Source organism: Pectinophora gossypiella, chromosome 20, assembly GCF_024362695.1.
Source record: "Pectinophora gossypiella chromosome 20, ilPecGoss1.1, whole genome shotgun sequence".
Classification (NCBI taxonomy): domain Eukaryota; kingdom Metazoa; phylum Arthropoda; class Insecta; order Lepidoptera; family Gelechiidae; genus Pectinophora; species Pectinophora gossypiella.
The window spans coordinates 9209656-9228169 of record NC_065423.1 but is presented as its reverse complement, the minus strand read 5'-3'; the positions used below and the strand labels follow the sequence as shown (position 1 = coordinate 9228169).

The 18514-nt window shown below is 38.8% G+C and overlaps 2 protein-coding genes across 2 annotated transcripts; one reads left to right on the top strand and one right to left on the bottom strand.

The window, feature by feature from the left end:
* Positions 1-2719: 2719 nt before the first annotated feature.
* LOC126376276 (malate dehydrogenase, mitochondrial) lies at positions 2720-9256 on the bottom strand. Its single transcript, XM_050023585.1, has 6 exons — positions 9058-9256; positions 8723-8933; positions 7533-7729; positions 5037-5276; positions 4133-4225; positions 2720-3825 (listed from the first exon to the last, which is right to left on the bottom strand). Exons 1-6 carry the CDS (start codon positions 9133-9135, stop codon positions 3616-3618), a joined length of 1029 nt encoding a protein of 342 aa, XP_049879542.1. The 5' UTR covers positions 9136-9256; the 3' UTR covers positions 2720-3615.
* A 400-nt stretch (positions 9257-9656) lies between these two features.
* LOC126376223 (vacuolar protein sorting-associated protein 45) lies at positions 9657-17137 on the top strand. The gene is made up of 9 exons (XM_050023485.1): positions 9657-9887; positions 10108-10306; positions 10697-10846; positions 11730-11989; positions 13414-13548; positions 13979-14119; positions 14460-14597; positions 15558-15815; positions 16438-17137. The coding sequence occupies exons 1-9, from the start codon at positions 9795-9797 to the stop codon at positions 16777-16779; spliced, it is 1716 nt and encodes a 571-aa protein (XP_049879442.1). The 5' UTR covers positions 9657-9794; the 3' UTR covers positions 16780-17137.
* The last annotated feature ends 1377 nt before the right edge of the window (positions 17138-18514 follow it).

The following is an 18514-nucleotide window of genomic DNA, read 5'->3' as shown; positions in this document are numbered from 1 at the left end:
TAGGGAACGTAGGCTAGTATTCGCGACTTCGTCCATTTCTTAGCTACACTTAGGTACTTGTACATTGTGTATACATTGGTTGCGATCGACACGTGGGCAGACTGTCCGTGTCGGTTGTGCAGCCCGCAGTAGGGGCCTGCGTGCCACTGATGACGTCACCGCGCGCCTCCAGCCACACGCTTCCCGGCGCCTGCAAGCACCCGGAGCCCGTGCTCCACGTAGCCCCGCGCCGTCGAGCGTGTGCCTCGGGCCGCCTTATAGGTTTATGTTTAACTTTTTGTAAGATTATGATTAAAGCTTCGCTTCGGATTTCGCTGTCGCACAATTCGTTCACGTCAGTTAGTGTACGCGTAGTTGAATTCTTATCATTTCCGTCTCGTGTAAATAGTTCATTTTTCATTCGTTGTATGTATAGTTTGTATGCGTCAAGGCGCAGCGAATTCCGAACCAAACACCAACAGTTGTACGATACTCGACATTAATATTTCGGAAAGCAAGTTGAACTGTTTAAAATACCCTTATTATTATAATAAACTATAAATAGTGTACACAACGGTTAACGGATTGATTAATTAAACGGTAAATTATATACATATGTAAAAGTGTATGGTTATTATGTATAGATACTGTGCATTTGTAATTATACAGAGGTTTAGTTAAGACTTACGATAGAGATTTCATTTTTAGTTAGGTTAGGTGGTATAAATAGTGAGGGGTGGGCTATGCGGCTCGCGCCGAGCGTGCGAGCGAGCCAGCGGCGCGGCCGCCGCGCGGGCGCCGTGCATTTTACTTTATGTCGTGTGTTCCACGCGGCCCTCCGACACACTCCCGGCGCCACCGCCGGCCTCCTCCCCAATACTCCTCACTGTTACCCCCCGCTCGTGGACCAGGCGGTGTCGGAGGGCCGTGCCTCGTGCGCTATGTTTTGTAAATGTTTTCGAGTTATGTGTAAAAACGACTGATTATATTTACTTGGTGGAGCGCGCGCGGCGGCCGGCCCGGGGCTCGACATTGTGATTTCTTTATAAAATTGTAATGTAATGTAAGTAGCCGAAAGAAAAGATAATCCATGTAAGTCCGATCATAAGCGAAAACAAACTTTTGGGAGGACAAATCAATAAATAAGATGCAAATCTACTTCTTGTGTTTCATTTTCCTGTGTTCAGGTGATGTGTTCCTAAACTCGTAGCTTTTCTATAAGTACTTGTTTTAATAAAAAAATTAAGCAAAATGCAACATCTGTCGGTGGTTATTTTATTGTATTTCTCTCTACCCACAAAATATAATATGATTCTAAAATCTAATTAGTTTTTTTTTATGTGACTTATTGTAGATTTGCCGCAGATGACATTAACTACTTGGCCGGACTGATAGGGAGCGCTGAGGGCTCTTATACGGTATAAAATTTAAGACAACAGATTTTATTTCCTGCAAACACTTTCAACATGAACATGGATTTAAAAGATATGTTGCTGTTGCAGTTTCTTGTCATTTCTCCTCAGCCATAACTCCTTGCGAAATGACGTAGATTCAAAAATGTTAACTTGACCTTCAATAAGTTTATCTATGATAATTACGTTGAATAAGTTATTGTGATTACCAAGACTCGTAGTATGCAGCTAAGTAAGAAAGAGACAACGGTGTCTCGCTGTATTCTAACTTTTACAAACCTATGCTATCCAGGTACCAACTATCCCCCGCAGCATGCCGTATATAAATCAACGCTATTATTATCATTGTATAAGAACAGGTATGCTCAATCCTATGACAAGCCGCCATTGCTAGCCCATTGATGACGTAAGTGTTACCATTCAATTGGTATCTCCAAAATTCCAAGGACGTAAATGTTATTATTGATAATTGAGTGAATCACCGACTTATGTATTTAATTGCTATTATTTGTCATATATAAAAACCACTAAAACTACGTAAATCTTTTACTAAAAGTACAAAAGGACATTGGGCGTTTTTTACCCGCTTTTTGAAAAGTCGCGAACACAAACCAAAATACTTTTAAATCATAGTGTTTCCAATCAGTATTGATATTCTACAGTTATTTTAATTCATAACAATTGGAATATGGAAATAATCAGTAAAATGTAAATCATATTTTATGTTGACTATTTTACTAAACATGACCGCTTAGTAAGTTAAAATAGCAATACGTTGTATTTGTAAAGCCAACCTGACTAATATCCAACAAAAGGTTGTGCATGTTTCGTTCTCGCTCTCGCCCATTGTCGTAAAACCAGTTATGTTGCGCCTGCGCAGGTAGCTTACAGCGCAGTCCTTCGTCATCCGTCTTAGCGATCTTCATTTTTAGACGAAACAATTATAGATTTGGATGCGGCAGAATAAAAGTAAAGAGAAAAACATGTTTTTTTATTTTTGATTCCTTTATTTCCTCATTGATTTCTGCACAAAAAAGTAAAGAAACGTTAATTTTTTTTTTTCAATATTCATTTTCTCGTGATTCCCATGACCCACAGACATGGGACCTATATCATCTTAAACTAGATTTAATTACCTATCCGTCCGACCTAATTTTATTTTTGTTCGCCATGGGTAAGTGTCCCATACAAAAATGCCCAATGTGGGTAATTTATTTTTTACGAAATGGCAACGCAGCGTCGGGTAACCTTGAAATGCTAGCTGTCAGTTTTGAGCATACCTGGTTTTCTTATACCACGATTATTATAATGTTAATAAAATACAGTAGTAATTTGTAAAATGTTTATTACCAACATCCAGGAATCATGCTCAAACAAAACGTTGTATTTACAAACAAACTTATCACGTATTAAATCACGGTAACTTTGGCTACAGTGGCTTATACTATATACTGTGGTAAGGAATATATAGATGTAATCCAAATAAAATGCAAAAAAATATATAGAAATAAATAAAAATATATTACATGATTTGATAAGGGTATGAATTACTCTTAATTACTTTACTCTTAGACATACATTTCCTACCATACATTTAGCCGGGTCGAGCTATTACATCATAAAAAATATCAACAAATATTTTCTATAAAAAAAAACTAGAGAAGAATTACTGGCATATTACGTTGTCACCTTTCAACTATTAATAAGTTTATAAAAATGTTTGTGCAAAGTTATTGCTGAATTGCAATAATGTACAGAGAAACCTAGGAGACAGAGAAAACCATAGTTATGCTGTTTCGACCTATTGCGACACTAATAAAGCTGAATAGGACAAAACAGCTTTATCAAAAAGCATAAGTACACTTTCTATACCTAAGGTAAGCTTTTTACAATACTGCGATTAAATACGTTAGCTTGGCTTTCGCAGACGGAGTACTTAGGGGTCACATTTAAGCAATTCACCTAAAAGGTCTAAGGCCACATAGAAGTTCATGTAAAAATCAATATTGGCAACAGAAGTCAAATTGCAATATTGATTTTTAGGTGAATTGTTTCAATCCCTTTGCTATTCGACATTTGTTTGCATTGCGCACGTACTTTTATACGCGCAAATGTCAAATTGTAATGTTGTTGAATGGCCAATCCTTTTTAATCCCCTGATATTACTAGTTTCTCCGCACAATATGACATTCCACTCAACCCAGCAGCACTAAACTTTACTTTTTTACTTCTTAGCGAAGTCCTCTCCAACCTTGATGTTCTTCAGCAGCTCGGGGATGGCAGCTTTGAGTAACTGCTGCTCGAATTCGTTCAGCTTGCCGTATCCAAGGTTCTTCTCCACTCCATTCTTGCCAAGGACCACGGGGTTCGCGAAGTAAGGCGCTTCAGTCACGTCGGATTTGATGTACGCGCATTCTACTACGTTTGATTCGCCCTGGAAGAGACAAGTTGTGGGTGAGTGTGTGCAATTGGTAGGTTTAGGGCTGGAACACATCTGCGTGCTCACCAACGCACTTTCCTATTAAATCAGAATCATTTATTCAACCTAATTATCATGGATAAACTTGTTGAAGGTCAATTTAATTGAATCCCTTCGCGAGTTGGAAGGTCAGACAGGTAGTCGCTTCTTTAAGAAACCGGAGCTGTCAAATCTTCAGGTTAGGTAAGCCTGTGAAAACGGGATAACGCTAGAAAGATGATGGTTGTCAATTTGTTATACGAGGTGTATGTTAGCTGCTTACCTTGAGCCCCCTGAGCACGGAGTTGGCGAGCCGCGCGCCTGCGTACGCCATGGACAGCGTGGCGGAGCCCCCGCCGGCCTTCGCCTTCACCACCTGCACCATACATAATACATGTCAAACTAATCACTACAATATTTTCTATGCTCACGTCAATATCCCAATTGGGGGTAGTCAAAGATATACATATTCGTCGCAAAATAAACTAAGTACCCACGCCTCGCCGAGCTTTCTGTTAGACCATCGTGACGGTGAACCGTATCACGGTGTATAATGGTCGAGTGGAAACTGCACTTTTTTTTTTGTCCTTGTATCTGCCATCAGTCGCTAGACTATTATCAGATTTGTTCTGTTATTTTCACTGTTTTGAACTATACAGCCAGCGCCGCATTGTCCGTTAGTCCGTTAGTACATTCGCACGTTTCAGTCTTTTTATGTCAAACTGCACCTAAGATAAATTATTAACTCATTGGTGCAAGTCCGGTATCCGGGTTCGAACCCGCGTTTCCCGTTTGAGAAGCAAGCCGGTGAACCATACGACCACTAATTGTAGTACTTATATTTATTGACTGAATCTTTATTGTAGCCGTTAAAAAACGTGATTTTTTTTAACAAATATAACATTGAAAAGGGGGGATTAAAAGGCCATATCGAAGCAATTCATCTACAAAAGCAATATTGCTATTTGACATTTGTTTGCATCGCCCACTTACTATTATATGCGCAAATGTCAAATTGCAATATTGCTTTTTTAGATGACAGGGGGGTTCATCTAAATAACCAATCGTTCTGTTTAATAATAGGCGAGTTCTGTAGATTTTGCTCAGGCTTTTAATGATTGATTGATTGACTTTCGGTGTCCGAAGTATTATATGAGTAATTAAAAAAAAAAATTACGCCCTCTTACCTCAGTACCGGCCTCCTGAATCCTCTCAGTGAGCGCCTTGATCTTGCCCTGGTCGCTGAGCTTGACTCCGGGCTGGCTCTGGCTCAGCACGGGGATGATGGTGACTCCGCTGTGGCCCCCGATGACTGGGATGGTCACGGAGCGGGGGTCCACGCCGTTGATCTCTCCGATGAATGCTGCTGCGCGGACCACGTCGAGGGTGGTGACGCCGAGCACGCGCTTCGGGTCGTATACTCCGGCCTGGGGGAAATAATACATAATATGGTCTGTAGGTGACTTGTTATAATTTACACTTAAATAATCATTTAAATATATACGGCCTCCATGGTCCAGTGGTTGAGCGTTGTGCTCACGATCCGGGGGTCCCACGTTCGAATTCCGGTGGGGACAAATAACAAAAAAAAAACACTTTGTGATCCCTAGTTAGATTCGATCGAGCAGGGAAATACCGAGCATAGCTCTCTCCATTGCCCGCTCAGTGACAACGAGCCTCCTCACGAGGCCCATAGTAAACGGCCACGTCTCACTGCCGTAAGTCATCACTGGCAACACGCACTGATATTACATTTAGTTACAGTTAATAACAACATCAGAATGTGATTTTTAATGTGATTTATGGGCAGGTACGTGGCATAATGACCTGCCCTAACTTTACAGAATATCGGATAACAAAGAGCCAATAACTGCTTACTAACCCCATGATATATTAGCCATAAGCCTGACAGAACAATGCACACTTCATCAGTCTCACATTTCAAAATGTCAACACTTTTGTTATTAGCAACATCCATAATGTACTTATTTATGAATAAACAACCGTTCAATTATTGTTAACTGTTTGTTCACATATTTCATTCAATAAAAAAATATGATTAAAGAAATAAAAACATAAAATTAAAGAAAATCATAGTATAAATGTAATTATCTATCGTCATTTATTCATGATAACCTCTGCTATGTATAAACTAGTCATCTATGTATTTGTTACATACTACTCAACTACATTTATGACTTACTCAACTACATTTTAACTGAATTAATCCATCATTCATTTATATATTTTACTTACTAAAACTATACTATTATTATTTTATTTTACTTTTTTAAGTTATAAATGTAGTTGAGTAGTATAATATAACAAATATATAGAACAAATACATAGATTACTAGTTTAGACATAGCAGAGGTTATCATGAATAAATGATGATAATTTTACATTTATAAGTATACTACGATTTTCTTTAATCTTATTTTTATTACTATTTTTGTGCGGATTCTAGTACAAACACCATCTAATTTTAAGTTATACCTGTCATTTTCTTATCCGCCGAAAAGGAAAGGGACGGATAATCGACAGCCATAAAATTTATGGACCACAAGTCAATTTTAGGCAGGAATTTTAATAAATCCCCCAACATTTTATATTGGCCGATAATCCGATAGAATTAAGCTGACAGCTCGCGTCGAACGGGTTGCATATCAGCGAGAAGCCTATTTTATTCGCCCGGGTTATTCATTCATTTTAAAATTAATAGTTGTCAATCATCCGTCAATTTCCTTTTCGGCGGATAAGAAAATGACGGATATAACTTAAAATCCTAATTTTAGGTGTCTACAGGAATCGGGGCTTTTATATATTTACTACTAGTCAAGTTTTGTGATGGAAAACAGTTTAGTTCTGTTATGAGAATATTACTGATAACAGGCGGTAGTACATAGACGCGCGGCACGCCATTTAGAATGCTACACGACTGAATTCGAGTATGAAATGTTCCATTAATTTCTCATGATAAGCTTTTATTAACAATGCTTAATGGATGTCTCAAAGAAAAATCTACATTTCTATTTTTATTATTATTATACATATAAAAAAATATACTTTTAGTTGCTTGTACATCTAGCAAAATACCTGTATTTGAGCAGGAGCACATATTTATTAAAAGAATTCTGGCCATAGACATGACATGTTTCTTTTTTTATATTTATATTTTAGGAACTTTGGATCACTTAAAATGTAGTCCTGTCAGACCCATTGCTTTATCTATGCTCTGTTACAAACTTATGTTTCTTCATCTTTGTAGAGTGCATAATTTATATCCCTGCTACATGGTGCAGTATTACTATTTGAAAAGGAATGGGGTCTAGCTGTCCTTGCAGCCCAAATGGCCACTGCAACCTTGCGAGATCTATTGTGACATGATGGAGTATATTCCGTCCCGCTCTTTTCAATGAACGTAGACCTGTGCCTAGCCAGTGAGACATATTACAACGAGTTTATTATTTCATGGTGTCAGTAAACTTAATAATATTAGATACAGTACTGTATTTCCTCTTACGACAATGTACGCCAAGCCACGCGCGTAGGGTGCGTATGGCGTATGCGAAACATGACGTAGGAGCTATTTCGTACAGTCAAGGGACAAGCAAACATTCCATGAGCTGATTGTCAACTTCCAGTAATGGAGAGGGCATGACAAGAATAAGATTTCCCCTTACCTTCTTCAAGACTTCAGAGGCAATAGGCACCATAGAGTTGACAGGGTTGGTGATGATGGCCACAATAGCCTTGGGGGCATTCTGGGCGATGCTGAGGGCCAGGTCACGGACGATGGAGGCGTTGGTGTTGAACAGGTCGTCACGGGTCATACCGGGCTTGCGGGGCACACCGGCTGGGATCACAACCACATCGGCTCCTGCAAGGTGGGATTATGAAAGTAAAAATTATACTGTTACTCATAGCTTACAGTTTATTTGGATGCAACCTAAACAAGGAATGCAATTACTATACAGTACAATAGATTTAGTTTTAAGTAATACTCAAATGTGAAAATACCAACTTCAATATGCATTTTCCCAGGTTGCTCTTTATTTTTATTACTTTTTACATAAGTAACAAATTGCTTTATGCAAAGACGTTACTATGACAGCAATTTTGTTGTTTTAAATTTTGAATCTAGCCTAGCCCTGGTAGTAGTAGTGGGCTAGTATAGGGTGATACAGCTCATCACCTATCAAGTTGGTCTAACAGAAAGCTTGGTGAGGTGTGGTTACTTAATTCATCTTCTGATGGATGTGAACTCAGAATGGTATGTCGTAAAACCTTTTACTATTTAATATTTTAGTGAATTCTTCCACAGTCATTTTAAACAAATGGTTAAACCAAAATTTAATTTATATTTTGCATATTTTTCATGCAGTACAGAGGAAGGTCAGGTTGAAGAGGCAGGTAGGTCTGCATACATTCAAAAACAAAGTGCTGTGAGGGCAATTGTATAATAGTAATTAAGATTTTATAATTTACATATCTGTACAATGTGTTTACACATTTTCCTACTACTCATATAAGTTGCTAACACAGTAGTATTAACATTAAACTTCTTCAGTACTTATTTAAACTTCCAAATACGACACATTGACCTTATTACAGATAGCAATGCCAAGGTCAGCATTTGTGAGCAAATAAGCACAAACTGTGCATAAGATACGTGATTATGGGATTTTCTTATTAGAAATGTAGTATCAAGTACAAATTCCATCTGCCATAACCTTGATACTACTAGTTTACTGCTAAAAATAACATATAGGTTACTGTTTTGATAACAGTTGTAGGTTAGATTACATAACAATTATGACACTGTTATATCACTTGGGATTTAGTATTAAAGGTGTTGTGACATGGTGGGTACCTTTGATGGCGTTGCCGAGTTCTTCAGGTCCCTTGTGACCGCTGACCTTGGCCGGAGTGTCCATGTGGGACAGGTCCACGGCGACGCCGGGGGTGACCGGCGCGATGTCGTACAGCGCCAGCTTCGTCACCAGCGGGTTCTGCTTCAGCAGCAGAGCCAGGGGCTGGCCGATACCGCCGGAGGCACCAGCCACCACAACTTTGAAATTCCTCTGAAATAACCGCACTTGTCAGCATTTTTGTTGGTAGACTCTCCATTAACTTTAAAAAAGTATACTGCATAATGCTGTGGTATTAAAAATCTAACAAGCCACGAGGATATCCAAGGGTTTTTACCTGTGAGGATGTAGAGAAGTTCTTGGCGCCATTCTGGGCAGCTACAGCGGCGACGGGCTTCAAGGTACGGGAGAACATTTTTGTGATTTAATTTACAATAGAAGATCCCGAATTATAACAAAAATTATAATATTCGGCCAAATCTTCCACCTGACCCAGCTGACCTTTGGTGATAAACTAGTGATGTAATGTCTGTCAAGCTGTCAACTCTGCGAACTACGTCATTGAGTCACGTAAATCAGTGATAAGAATCGGTAATAAATTACGGTTAATTACCGATGATTGTGTTGTGAGTTGTGATAATAAAATATTCTATACTGTGTTTACATATCTTTGCTCGTAAAACACCTACAAATTAATTTTCAACGTGCGTGTCTGATGTCTTGAAAAAAAGAATACAGACTTTATTTACTGTTTTATTTTCCGTAAACACTAAAAGCTGAAGAAAACGTGGATTGGTATAAAATAAGATTATATATAGGACTATACAAAGAAGAAAATGATTATAGCTTATTTAAAGCCTGAACATCTCAGTATGGTCATATGATCGTAGCCTAACCTTAATAGCCAATTAAGACAGCTGCTACTGACAGCCAGTTTGACAGTGACAGTTATAACCAGATGACAGTTTGTTTGTATGGGTGAATTGTTAATCTTTGGGTGTAACAAACAACTAAAATTTAACTAATTTTGCACTATTGTGTATTGTTTGTTACTTTAGATAATAACGAGCAATCATGAATGTGATACAAGCAGTAAAATTGTACATAACGAAGATGACGGAAGAAAGTGGGCCAGGGATGAAAGTTATTCTTATGGATAAAGAAACTGTAAGTTTATGCTTTTATTTATTCCTATTCTCATAGAAAACCAAGCTAGGTTTACGTGAATATCATCCTGTCTTAATTTCGTCAAAAAATACAAGCAATATCGAGTGTTAATAATGACAAAAGATAGAATTTGGAATCAATAATTTTGCCAATGTAATCAGTGTTGTTAAATAACATTTCATCAGTATGGTCTACGAATATCACGAGCATTTTTTTCCAGACCAGCATAGTGAGTATGGTATTTAGCCAGTCAGAGATACTACAGAAAGAGGTGTACTTGTTTGAGCGCATCGACAGCCATGCCAAGTGGGACAACCTCAAGCACATGAAATGCATAGTATTTGTGCGGCCCACATCCGAGAACATCGCACTGCTGTCCCGGGAGCTACGGTTCCCCAAATATGGAGTTTATTTTATTTGTAAGTATGTTTTTTGCATTGCATTTCAGAGCTTTGTTCTTTTTTTAAGCTGGGCGCTATGCGGGCCCAGCTTTGACTCCAACATCAACAACAGGGTGTTAGTGACATCATTCCACCATGATTCTGAGTTGATATCAAGTGGAATTTTCCATAGTAAAAGTATAGAATTGAAAATAGTTTAAATTTTTTACTTTTACCACTTGATATTAACTCAGAATCATGGTCTGAATCATTCCCCTCAGTATTTGTTACGATGCCACTAACACCCTGTATATTTTATGGTAAGTGACAATGTGGCTGAACTTAGAACATACTTACCTAGAAAATATTCACTCTTGCCTTTAAGAGGCCCAGATTGTACTATGTTATATGAATTCCAACATGTATCAGATTTCAGCAATGTGATATCGAAGGCGGACGTGAAGACTTTAGCTGAGTGTGACGAGCAGGAATGCGTCCGTGAGGTGCAGGAGGTGTTTGCAGACTATCTGGCTGTAGATCGCCATCTCTTCTCCTTCAACATTGTTGGCTGTCTGCATGGTAACAAATACTTACATTGGCCAACTATTCCTGGCTGTGATTCCTGCAGACACCACCTAATTTTAAGTTATACCTGTCACTTTCTTATCCACCAAAAAGGAAAGGGACAGATGTTAGTTTAAAAAGAATGACTGAACGAATGAATAACCTGGGCTAATCAAATTGACAACTTACTGGTATACAAACTTTTTGATGTGTGTTGTCAGTTTGATTTTGTGAATAAGATTTTGGGAGGGTTGTTTAAATTTCTGCCTAAAATTTATGTGTGTTTAATTTTAAGCCTGTCGATTATCTGTCCCTTTCCTTTTCGGTGGATAAGATGAAGACAGGTATATCTTAAAATAAAATTAGATGGTGTGTACAGGAATCAACACCATTGTGTCATAAAATAAAGTATGTACTTGTGATGCTCAAGGTTTTAGTTTTAGTGATAGGTTTGTAGGATACAACTAGAATATTGTCTTTGAGTAAGTGTTTTTTACATATAGAATATAAACAATCTTATTTCGACATATCCATGGTATAAGAAAACCAGGTATGCTCAAAATTGACAGCTAACATTTCAAGAGTTAGCCCAGCTAACGTCATCCCGCCATGTATTGCCATTTCGTAATAAATATTGTTTTTATATTTAGTTTCCAAGGAAATTTTGAACTCTTAGTTTACTAAGAACCTTAAAAGGTTTACTTACAGTTTTAATAATGTTTACATATGTGACAAGTAATAGTAATTAATTTGAGCATATAATAGCAAGTGCACAATGCAAACTGTCAAATAGCAATATTTAGAATTGCTTCGATATGGCCATTTTAATCACCCAGTTGTAATTTTATGTTGTTATGTTATGACTATTTGAAATATTTAGAGGAATGTTTCATGTCAGGTCGCGCCTGGAACCAACAGCATCTGCAGCGTTGCGCCCAGGGTATCTTCTCCCTCGTGATGTCATTGAAGCGCCGCTGCCTGGTGCGCTACGAGGCAGCGTCGGAGCCCTGCGCGCGGCTGGCGGAGCGCGTGCGAGACCTGCTGAGGCGCGAGGCAGTGCTCATTGACAATAATATACCCTTCAACGGCGACATACCCACGCCTCAACTGTTGATCATTGATAGGAGAGATGATCCTGTCACGCCATTGTTGAATCAGGTAATTATAATGTTCGATTTAATTACTAATTTATGTACTGTACTAGCTTATGCCCCCGAATTTTTGGTGTCCTACCTTGAAAACTGCGCGAAGTCCCATATATAAAATTTCACTCCCTCTTTGAAGGGATTCGGGGCAGATTTCCAAATAAAAAATATATATGCACAATTTATTTGTCAGTCAGAATAGTCCGCATGCTAATTTTTAGCTATCTCCCTTGAAAATTGCGGAATGCTCCATACAAACATCCACCCCCATCTTAGGGAAGTGGGAGGTAAGAGACAAAAACTAGCCTATGTCACTCTCCATCACTTCAACTATCTCAGCTTAAAAAAATCACGTTAAATGGTCGCTCCGTTTTGCCGTGACAGACGGACAAACAAACAAACATCTGTGGTGTCGAGTTCCATTTATTTTATTATAAATAGCAGTACATCAACCGTTCTTCTTTCGAAGTCTGCATTTCAAATTACATCATTACACTTTACATTATAAAAGCGAAATGGGTGATTTTCCAAAACATCCCCACATGGATTGGAAAATTCTTTCACCAGGATAACAAGGACTACACTGAAGGTCTACAAGGACTTACATTGACCAAATTGGAGATGTCCTCAGAAAAGGTTTAGTACGATCTACTCTGAACCGGCGTGCGTGTATGAAGCTATTGATGAATGTGGAGGAAGCAAGAGAAGTGTGTCAGGATTGCTGCAAATGGAATTATACGTATAGTCTCTGCTTACCCCGGTGGGAAATAGGCGTGAGTTTATGTATGTATGTAACAAGTTGGATTCCAAATAACATGATTTCCTTTGTACAATAAATTGTTAAGTAAATAGTTTTCTAACCACTGCTTTTTTTTTTCATTTTGTGCCCAAGCATGCGATCGGTCAATTGACCATAAGCAGTTATTATGACTTGGTTTTTATTAGCGTGCATGACAGGCTCTCATTAGAGGGCTGGCTTCATTAAAGTGTTACTATATTATTTATATAGTTTAGATATTATCCTGTACGTGTGTCCTTTTGAGCTAACCTAACCACTGTAATAACACTCTCTTCTATCATGTGGGTTATGAGGTGGATTACCATCCTCATCAACCCTGGAGTCAGGGTTATTATTAAGCCACCAAAGGCCCCTGACTTCGCTCATGTAACAACTAAGTATTTACATCAGTACGTAGTTATTGGGGCCAACGACTTAACGTGCTTTCCAAAGTACGGGTCATCATACTTTCGGACAATCGGGCGATCAGCCTGTCATGTCCTAAGGGCCGCCTATCCCTTTCGGGATTCGAGCCCCGGACCTCCGGATCGTGAGCTCAACGCGCTGCCACTGAACCATGGAGGCCGTTCTAATATCATTGCTAAGCCTGCTTCCTTAGATGGTTTGACGGTGGTCTTCTAACATCCACATTGTTCCAGTGGACCTATCAGGCGATGGTGCACGAGCTGCTGACCATCAACAACAACCGTGTCAGTCTGGCGCACGTGGCCGACGTGCCCAAGGACTTCAAGGAGGTCGTGCTAGCTTCAGAACAGGACGAGTTCTATGCCAAGGTGGGTTTTAGGGACCATAGACAGTATACAAGGTGTTAGTGACCCCGCACCAAATTCTGAGGGGATGATTTTGAGTAAATATCAAGTGGAATTTTCCATGGCTAATTTGATCATTAATTTTAGTTGTTTTTTTTTTAAATTATTTTTAGCTTAGTGACGGAAAGTTAATGATAATTTTAGTGTTTGTTTCAATTATTTACAGTTCTATACTTTTGCGACAGAAAATTCCAAATGATTTCAACGTCCATTATGAGAGTAGAATAAACTTCCAAACATGTTATTTCATTGAAAAATTATCCGTTTATCAAAAGTCCTTAGAAGTATAAATCCTCATAGCTTGGAGTCAACAACGAAGTAGCCAACGCTCAAACGAAGTAACCCAGAATCTAAACTAACAATCCGTATTAACTCGTCAACTAAATACTTTCAGAATTTATACTCGAACTTCGGTGAGATCGGTCAGACGATGAAGTCGCTGATGGACGAGTTTCAGAAGAAGGCCAAGAGTCACCAGAAGGTGGAGAGCATCTCCGATATGAAGAACTTCGTCGAGACCTATCCGCTGTTCAAGGTAACTGTAACAGTAGTTCTTCTATCGCGTGGGTTGTGAGGTCAATGACCAACGTAACTGATTTGACTAGTTGGAAACTACCTAACTTTGTGTTTCTATTTTAAAATTCAAAATGAGCCAATCACACACTAGCGATTTTAACGCCATCTAGTTCTAATCCTAGGAATTGTCAAAATATTTAATTCATTAGTTACATTCTGAAGGTCGAAACGGTGGATGCGGGCAGCAGAATATCGGTCATTGTGGCGAGCAGTGGACGATTTACAACTGATGATGATAATGTTGTCAATAGCGGTAACATGCTATTGAAGAGAAATATACGGTTGAATTTTGTTTGTAGAAAATGTCAGGCACGGTGACGAAGCATGTGACAGTGGTGGGGGAGCTGTCGGCGATGGTGGCGCGGCACAACATGCTGGAGGTGTCCGAGTTGGAACAGGAGATCGCCTGCCAGTCGGACCATTCCAAACATCTGCAGGTAATTGATCTTCTTCTATTATGTGGTGGATTACCAACCTCATCAACCCTGGTGTCAGGGTTATTATTGAACCCCCAAGGGCCCTTAACATGGCTCATGTAACGATTACTCACTTACATCAGTAAGTAGTAACCAGGACCGACGGCTTAACGTGTCTTCCGAAGCACGGATCATCTTACTATCGGACAATCAGGTGATCAGTATGTAATGTCCTAACCAAACTAGGGATCACAAAGTAATTTTTGGGTATATCCCCACCGGGATTCAACGCTCAACCACTGGACCACAGAGGTCGTCGGTATTTGATTATAATATGATGATATTCTTCTCGTCTGTCTCGTGTGAGTTGTAAAGTTGATAGTAACCAATCTCACCAACCTTGATATTAGATTTATAAACGTTGATTTTGAATCCTTTAATGATTATTTTAGGTTTGGCAACCGACTATTTTTTTAGCATGAAACAAAGTCAGACTCCGCCGTTTGCTTGCATTAGGTTAGTTTTGATTTGATCTTGAAAGCCAGAAAATCTTCGGAATTAAAACACAACTTTACCCTATCTAACGTAGCGTAGTCCCTTTCGTATAAGCCGTATACTTTTTGTGCGAAGGAGCATATTTTTCATCTCTTTATTATATGCCGTCCTGCTCTCCTAATCATGCTACGTTAAATAGGTTTTTTATTGTGAATTCTGGTACAAATACTGTTGACAATTGCAACATAAAAATACCTTTTAAAAAAAAGGTTATAAAAAATATTATTCTTTACTATTTTTAAATTAATTTTGTATTCATCGATCTTCTCTTATTGTCGTACGTGTTTGTAACCTTTGTAATTATCTACTAAAAACGAATTATATGCGAAGTGGCAAAACAATAAGCGTTTGTTTAATACAGTCTGCGAGTGGTGAAATAATCAATCCACACACATTTAAACAAACACCGTTTTACTATAATTACAGCACCTAAAAAGTCTTCTCGCGAACGAAGCAGTGCGCCACCACGATGCAGCAAAAGTAGTCGCTTTATACGCTCTCCGTTACGAGAAACATGCATCCAACGCCCTGCCGACCTTGATAGAGGCACTGAAGTCGCGGGGAGCGCCTGAGGCGTTAGTGCGAGCGGTTCTTAACATAGTGGAGTATGGCGGTGCTCATGCAAGGCAGAGTGACCTCTTCGGCTTGCAGGATGCCGTGAAGATTACTAAGAGGCTGTTTAAGGTAGGAATGTGAAGACAAGTTTTCTCAAGGCATAATATGCCTTAAGACAGCTTGTCTTCTGCTGTGGATGTTAGAGCTACATAACGCCAATAACTATCATGGCAGTAACTGTCAGTACTATTCAGTGGAGGAGGACAGGAGTCCTAGTACGGTTTTGAAATAGACTACTCTAGGCGTCATCACACTCGTGCCAGACAGAGTACTGCGGGGAAGGCAAGAGGGAAACCACTGCCCTATTTTTCCCTAAAAGTAGCATGGAGAATGCTACACCGACAAGACGCCAAGTAGTGGCTGACGGAAAATTCCACTTGGTATCAACTCAGAATCATGGTCAGAATCATCCCTCAAAGTTTTCGTTACGATGTCGCACTAACACACTGTGTATTATTATAACTGAACAGTAAACCAATATATTTATAGATTTCAAATTTGGTCCGGCGAAAGTATGGAAAGCCGATGATCTCCTTTGTTTTAGGCCCATAAGAATCTCGTTTGTAACGCAATGGTTTCTGTAATGTTGCAAATCTCTATATAAATAAATAAATATTGCTTTTAAATTCCATTTACAAAAGATAAAGGACTCCAGTTCCATTTTACACTAATACTTTTTCCTCATTCCCAGGGGCTAAGCGGCGTAGAAAACATTTACACCCAACACAACCCTCTACTGAAGGACACTTTAGAAGACCTTATCAAGGGTAAACTGCGAGAAAACATGTACCCTACCATCGGTGGTGATGATGGCAACTATGGTCGGCGTCCGCAAGACATCATCGTGTTCATTGTAGGGGGCGCCACTTACGAAGAATCATTATGTGTGCAGCAACTCAACCAAGCTTACCCTGGAGTCAGGATAGTCCTAGGAGGCACCACAATACACAATTCCACGTCTTTCCTGGAAGAAGTTAAAGCAGCTATGCAGGGGTTACATAGAACGCATACTAGGCATATTAGGAATGTCTGAACGATCTCTTTTTTAGGTTATAACATGTAACTTTTGAAGAAATGTTAAGGGATTATACATGTCGTGGCCAGATCTTAGAATTGATCATTTCATGATGTGCTCGATTTCATGAAATAGAATATAGGTATCATTCGTTGGCCACATCATGATGTAGTTTGGCCAGATCAATGAACACAAAACTTTATGAGCAACTAAATGCATGTTTACTTCATGATATGGCCAAACGTTGGCAATCATATAGTAAAATTAGTAACATTATCCACCGGTAGTGACGCTGGTGTCGACTATATTTGTAACTTGATATTATAATCGATGTAATTGTACAATTTTCCATATCGATTAGGTAAATAATTCTGAATCTAAAAAAATATTCGCATTTTTATTATATCACATAACATGGACACCGCCTGCATTAACGATATGGTCAACTTAAGTTGGCTATTTCATGAAATATGACCATTCCATAAAATGGTCGAACACATGAAATTATCAAATCTAAGAGGCCAGAGCCACGACATACATTCATACGCGCGAATCTGTAACAATTAGGGACTTTCCAATCGGCGTTCTCCAAAAACACGATAGATGGTGTTTTTTCAGCGTTACTTTTAATTTCATGGATGACAGACATATGCATCTTTTATCTTTGTTTTTAGGTATAAATAATGACCCTTTTTATTACACCAAGGTACAATAATTATTACAACTTCCACCCATTAGTATTCTGATCAAAATGAAGAGAAGCAATATAGGTAGCAACATCATTCTATACATAATGCGATTCAAATATCAAACAACTATTAGTTTTATATATGCTTCTGCCATTACATTACATTTTTGAATAATTACGTACCCCAGTAATGACAAAATAGGTAATTATCACGTTAAAAGTGAACAACGCCATCTATCGTGTGTTTGGGGAACGTCGATACTCACGCTATTCCTAATTCAAAAGCGTGGCGTTTTAGCGTATATCAGTTGTAGTGCAAAAAAAATCGCATTCCACTTCCTATTGCTGAGTGTTTCAAAGATGTTTCTTTTTGTTACGATAATGCAACGTGCATAAATTGACTGTGTATTGTTTACTTTTGAAATTATTTTAGTGTAAGCGAATAATTTATTTATGTTTATCGATCTAGTTAGGAAAGAATTTAATAAAACGTTTATTTGCCAAATTGACTTGAGATTTTACTTTGTATGGCCTGGGGCTCTGGGGTAAAATTAAGAGAAATTCTTGAACATAAACAGCAGTAATTCGTCAATATTGTTATGGACGATAGAGAGATGGGTCCCTTATGACCATATGGTTCATCGTATCCATCTTAGGATTATCAACAGTGGCACGATCTGAGTTCCGGGTTCGATTCCCGATGGTGACTTCGTCGAGACTGTCTTTTGCTAGGTAAGGATTTTGCGGGCTTGAATCACCTGTTTGTCCGAAAAACCAAGATGATTCCGTGCTTCGGAGGGCACGTTAAGCTGTTGCAAGTCAGACTACTTGTGGCTCTGCCCACACAATTAGGGATTACGGGCGTGCGATATAATATGTCATGTAATAATATATAATAACAAATATATTAAAAATTGGGATAAGGAAATGAAACTCGCGACTGTTGTGTTCAAAACACATTTTTTTAACTTTTTTATTGAAAAATATTCGACAGAAGATGTTACTTGTCGTTCAACAATCAGTAATAAAACTGCCATTGCGTTTGGCACAATCCGGGCGAGGGCG

What these genes read in the sequence shown, in the direction of transcription:
- LOC126376276 (XM_050023585.1), bottom strand. Translation starts at nt 9,135, where the DNA reads ATGTTCTCCCGTACCTTGAAGCCCGTCGCCGCTGTAGCTGCCCAGAAT. An exon ending in CCTCTGAAGTCTTGAAGAAG is followed by an intron (nt 5,277 to 7,532) that starts GTAAGGGGAAAT and finishes TATTTCCCCCAG; the next exon opens with GCCGGAGTATACGACCCGAA. An exon ending in TTCAGGAGGCCGGTACTGAG is followed by an intron (nt 4,226 to 5,036) that starts GTAAGAGGGCGT and finishes TGTATGGTGCAG; the next exon opens with GTGGTGAAGGCGAAGGCCGG.
- LOC126376223 (XM_050023485.1), top strand. Translation starts at nt 9,795, where the DNA reads ATGAATGTGATACAAGCAGTAAAATTGTACATAACGAAGATGACGGAA. An exon ending in ATATGGAGTTTATTTTATTT is followed by an intron (nt 10,307 to 10,696) that starts GTAAGTATGTTT and finishes AACATGTATCAG; the next exon opens with ATTTCAGCAATGTGATATCG. An exon ending in TTACTAAGAGGCTGTTTAAG is followed by an intron (nt 15,816 to 16,437) that starts GTAGGAATGTGA and finishes CCTCATTCCCAG; the next exon opens with GGGCTAAGCGGCGTAGAAAA.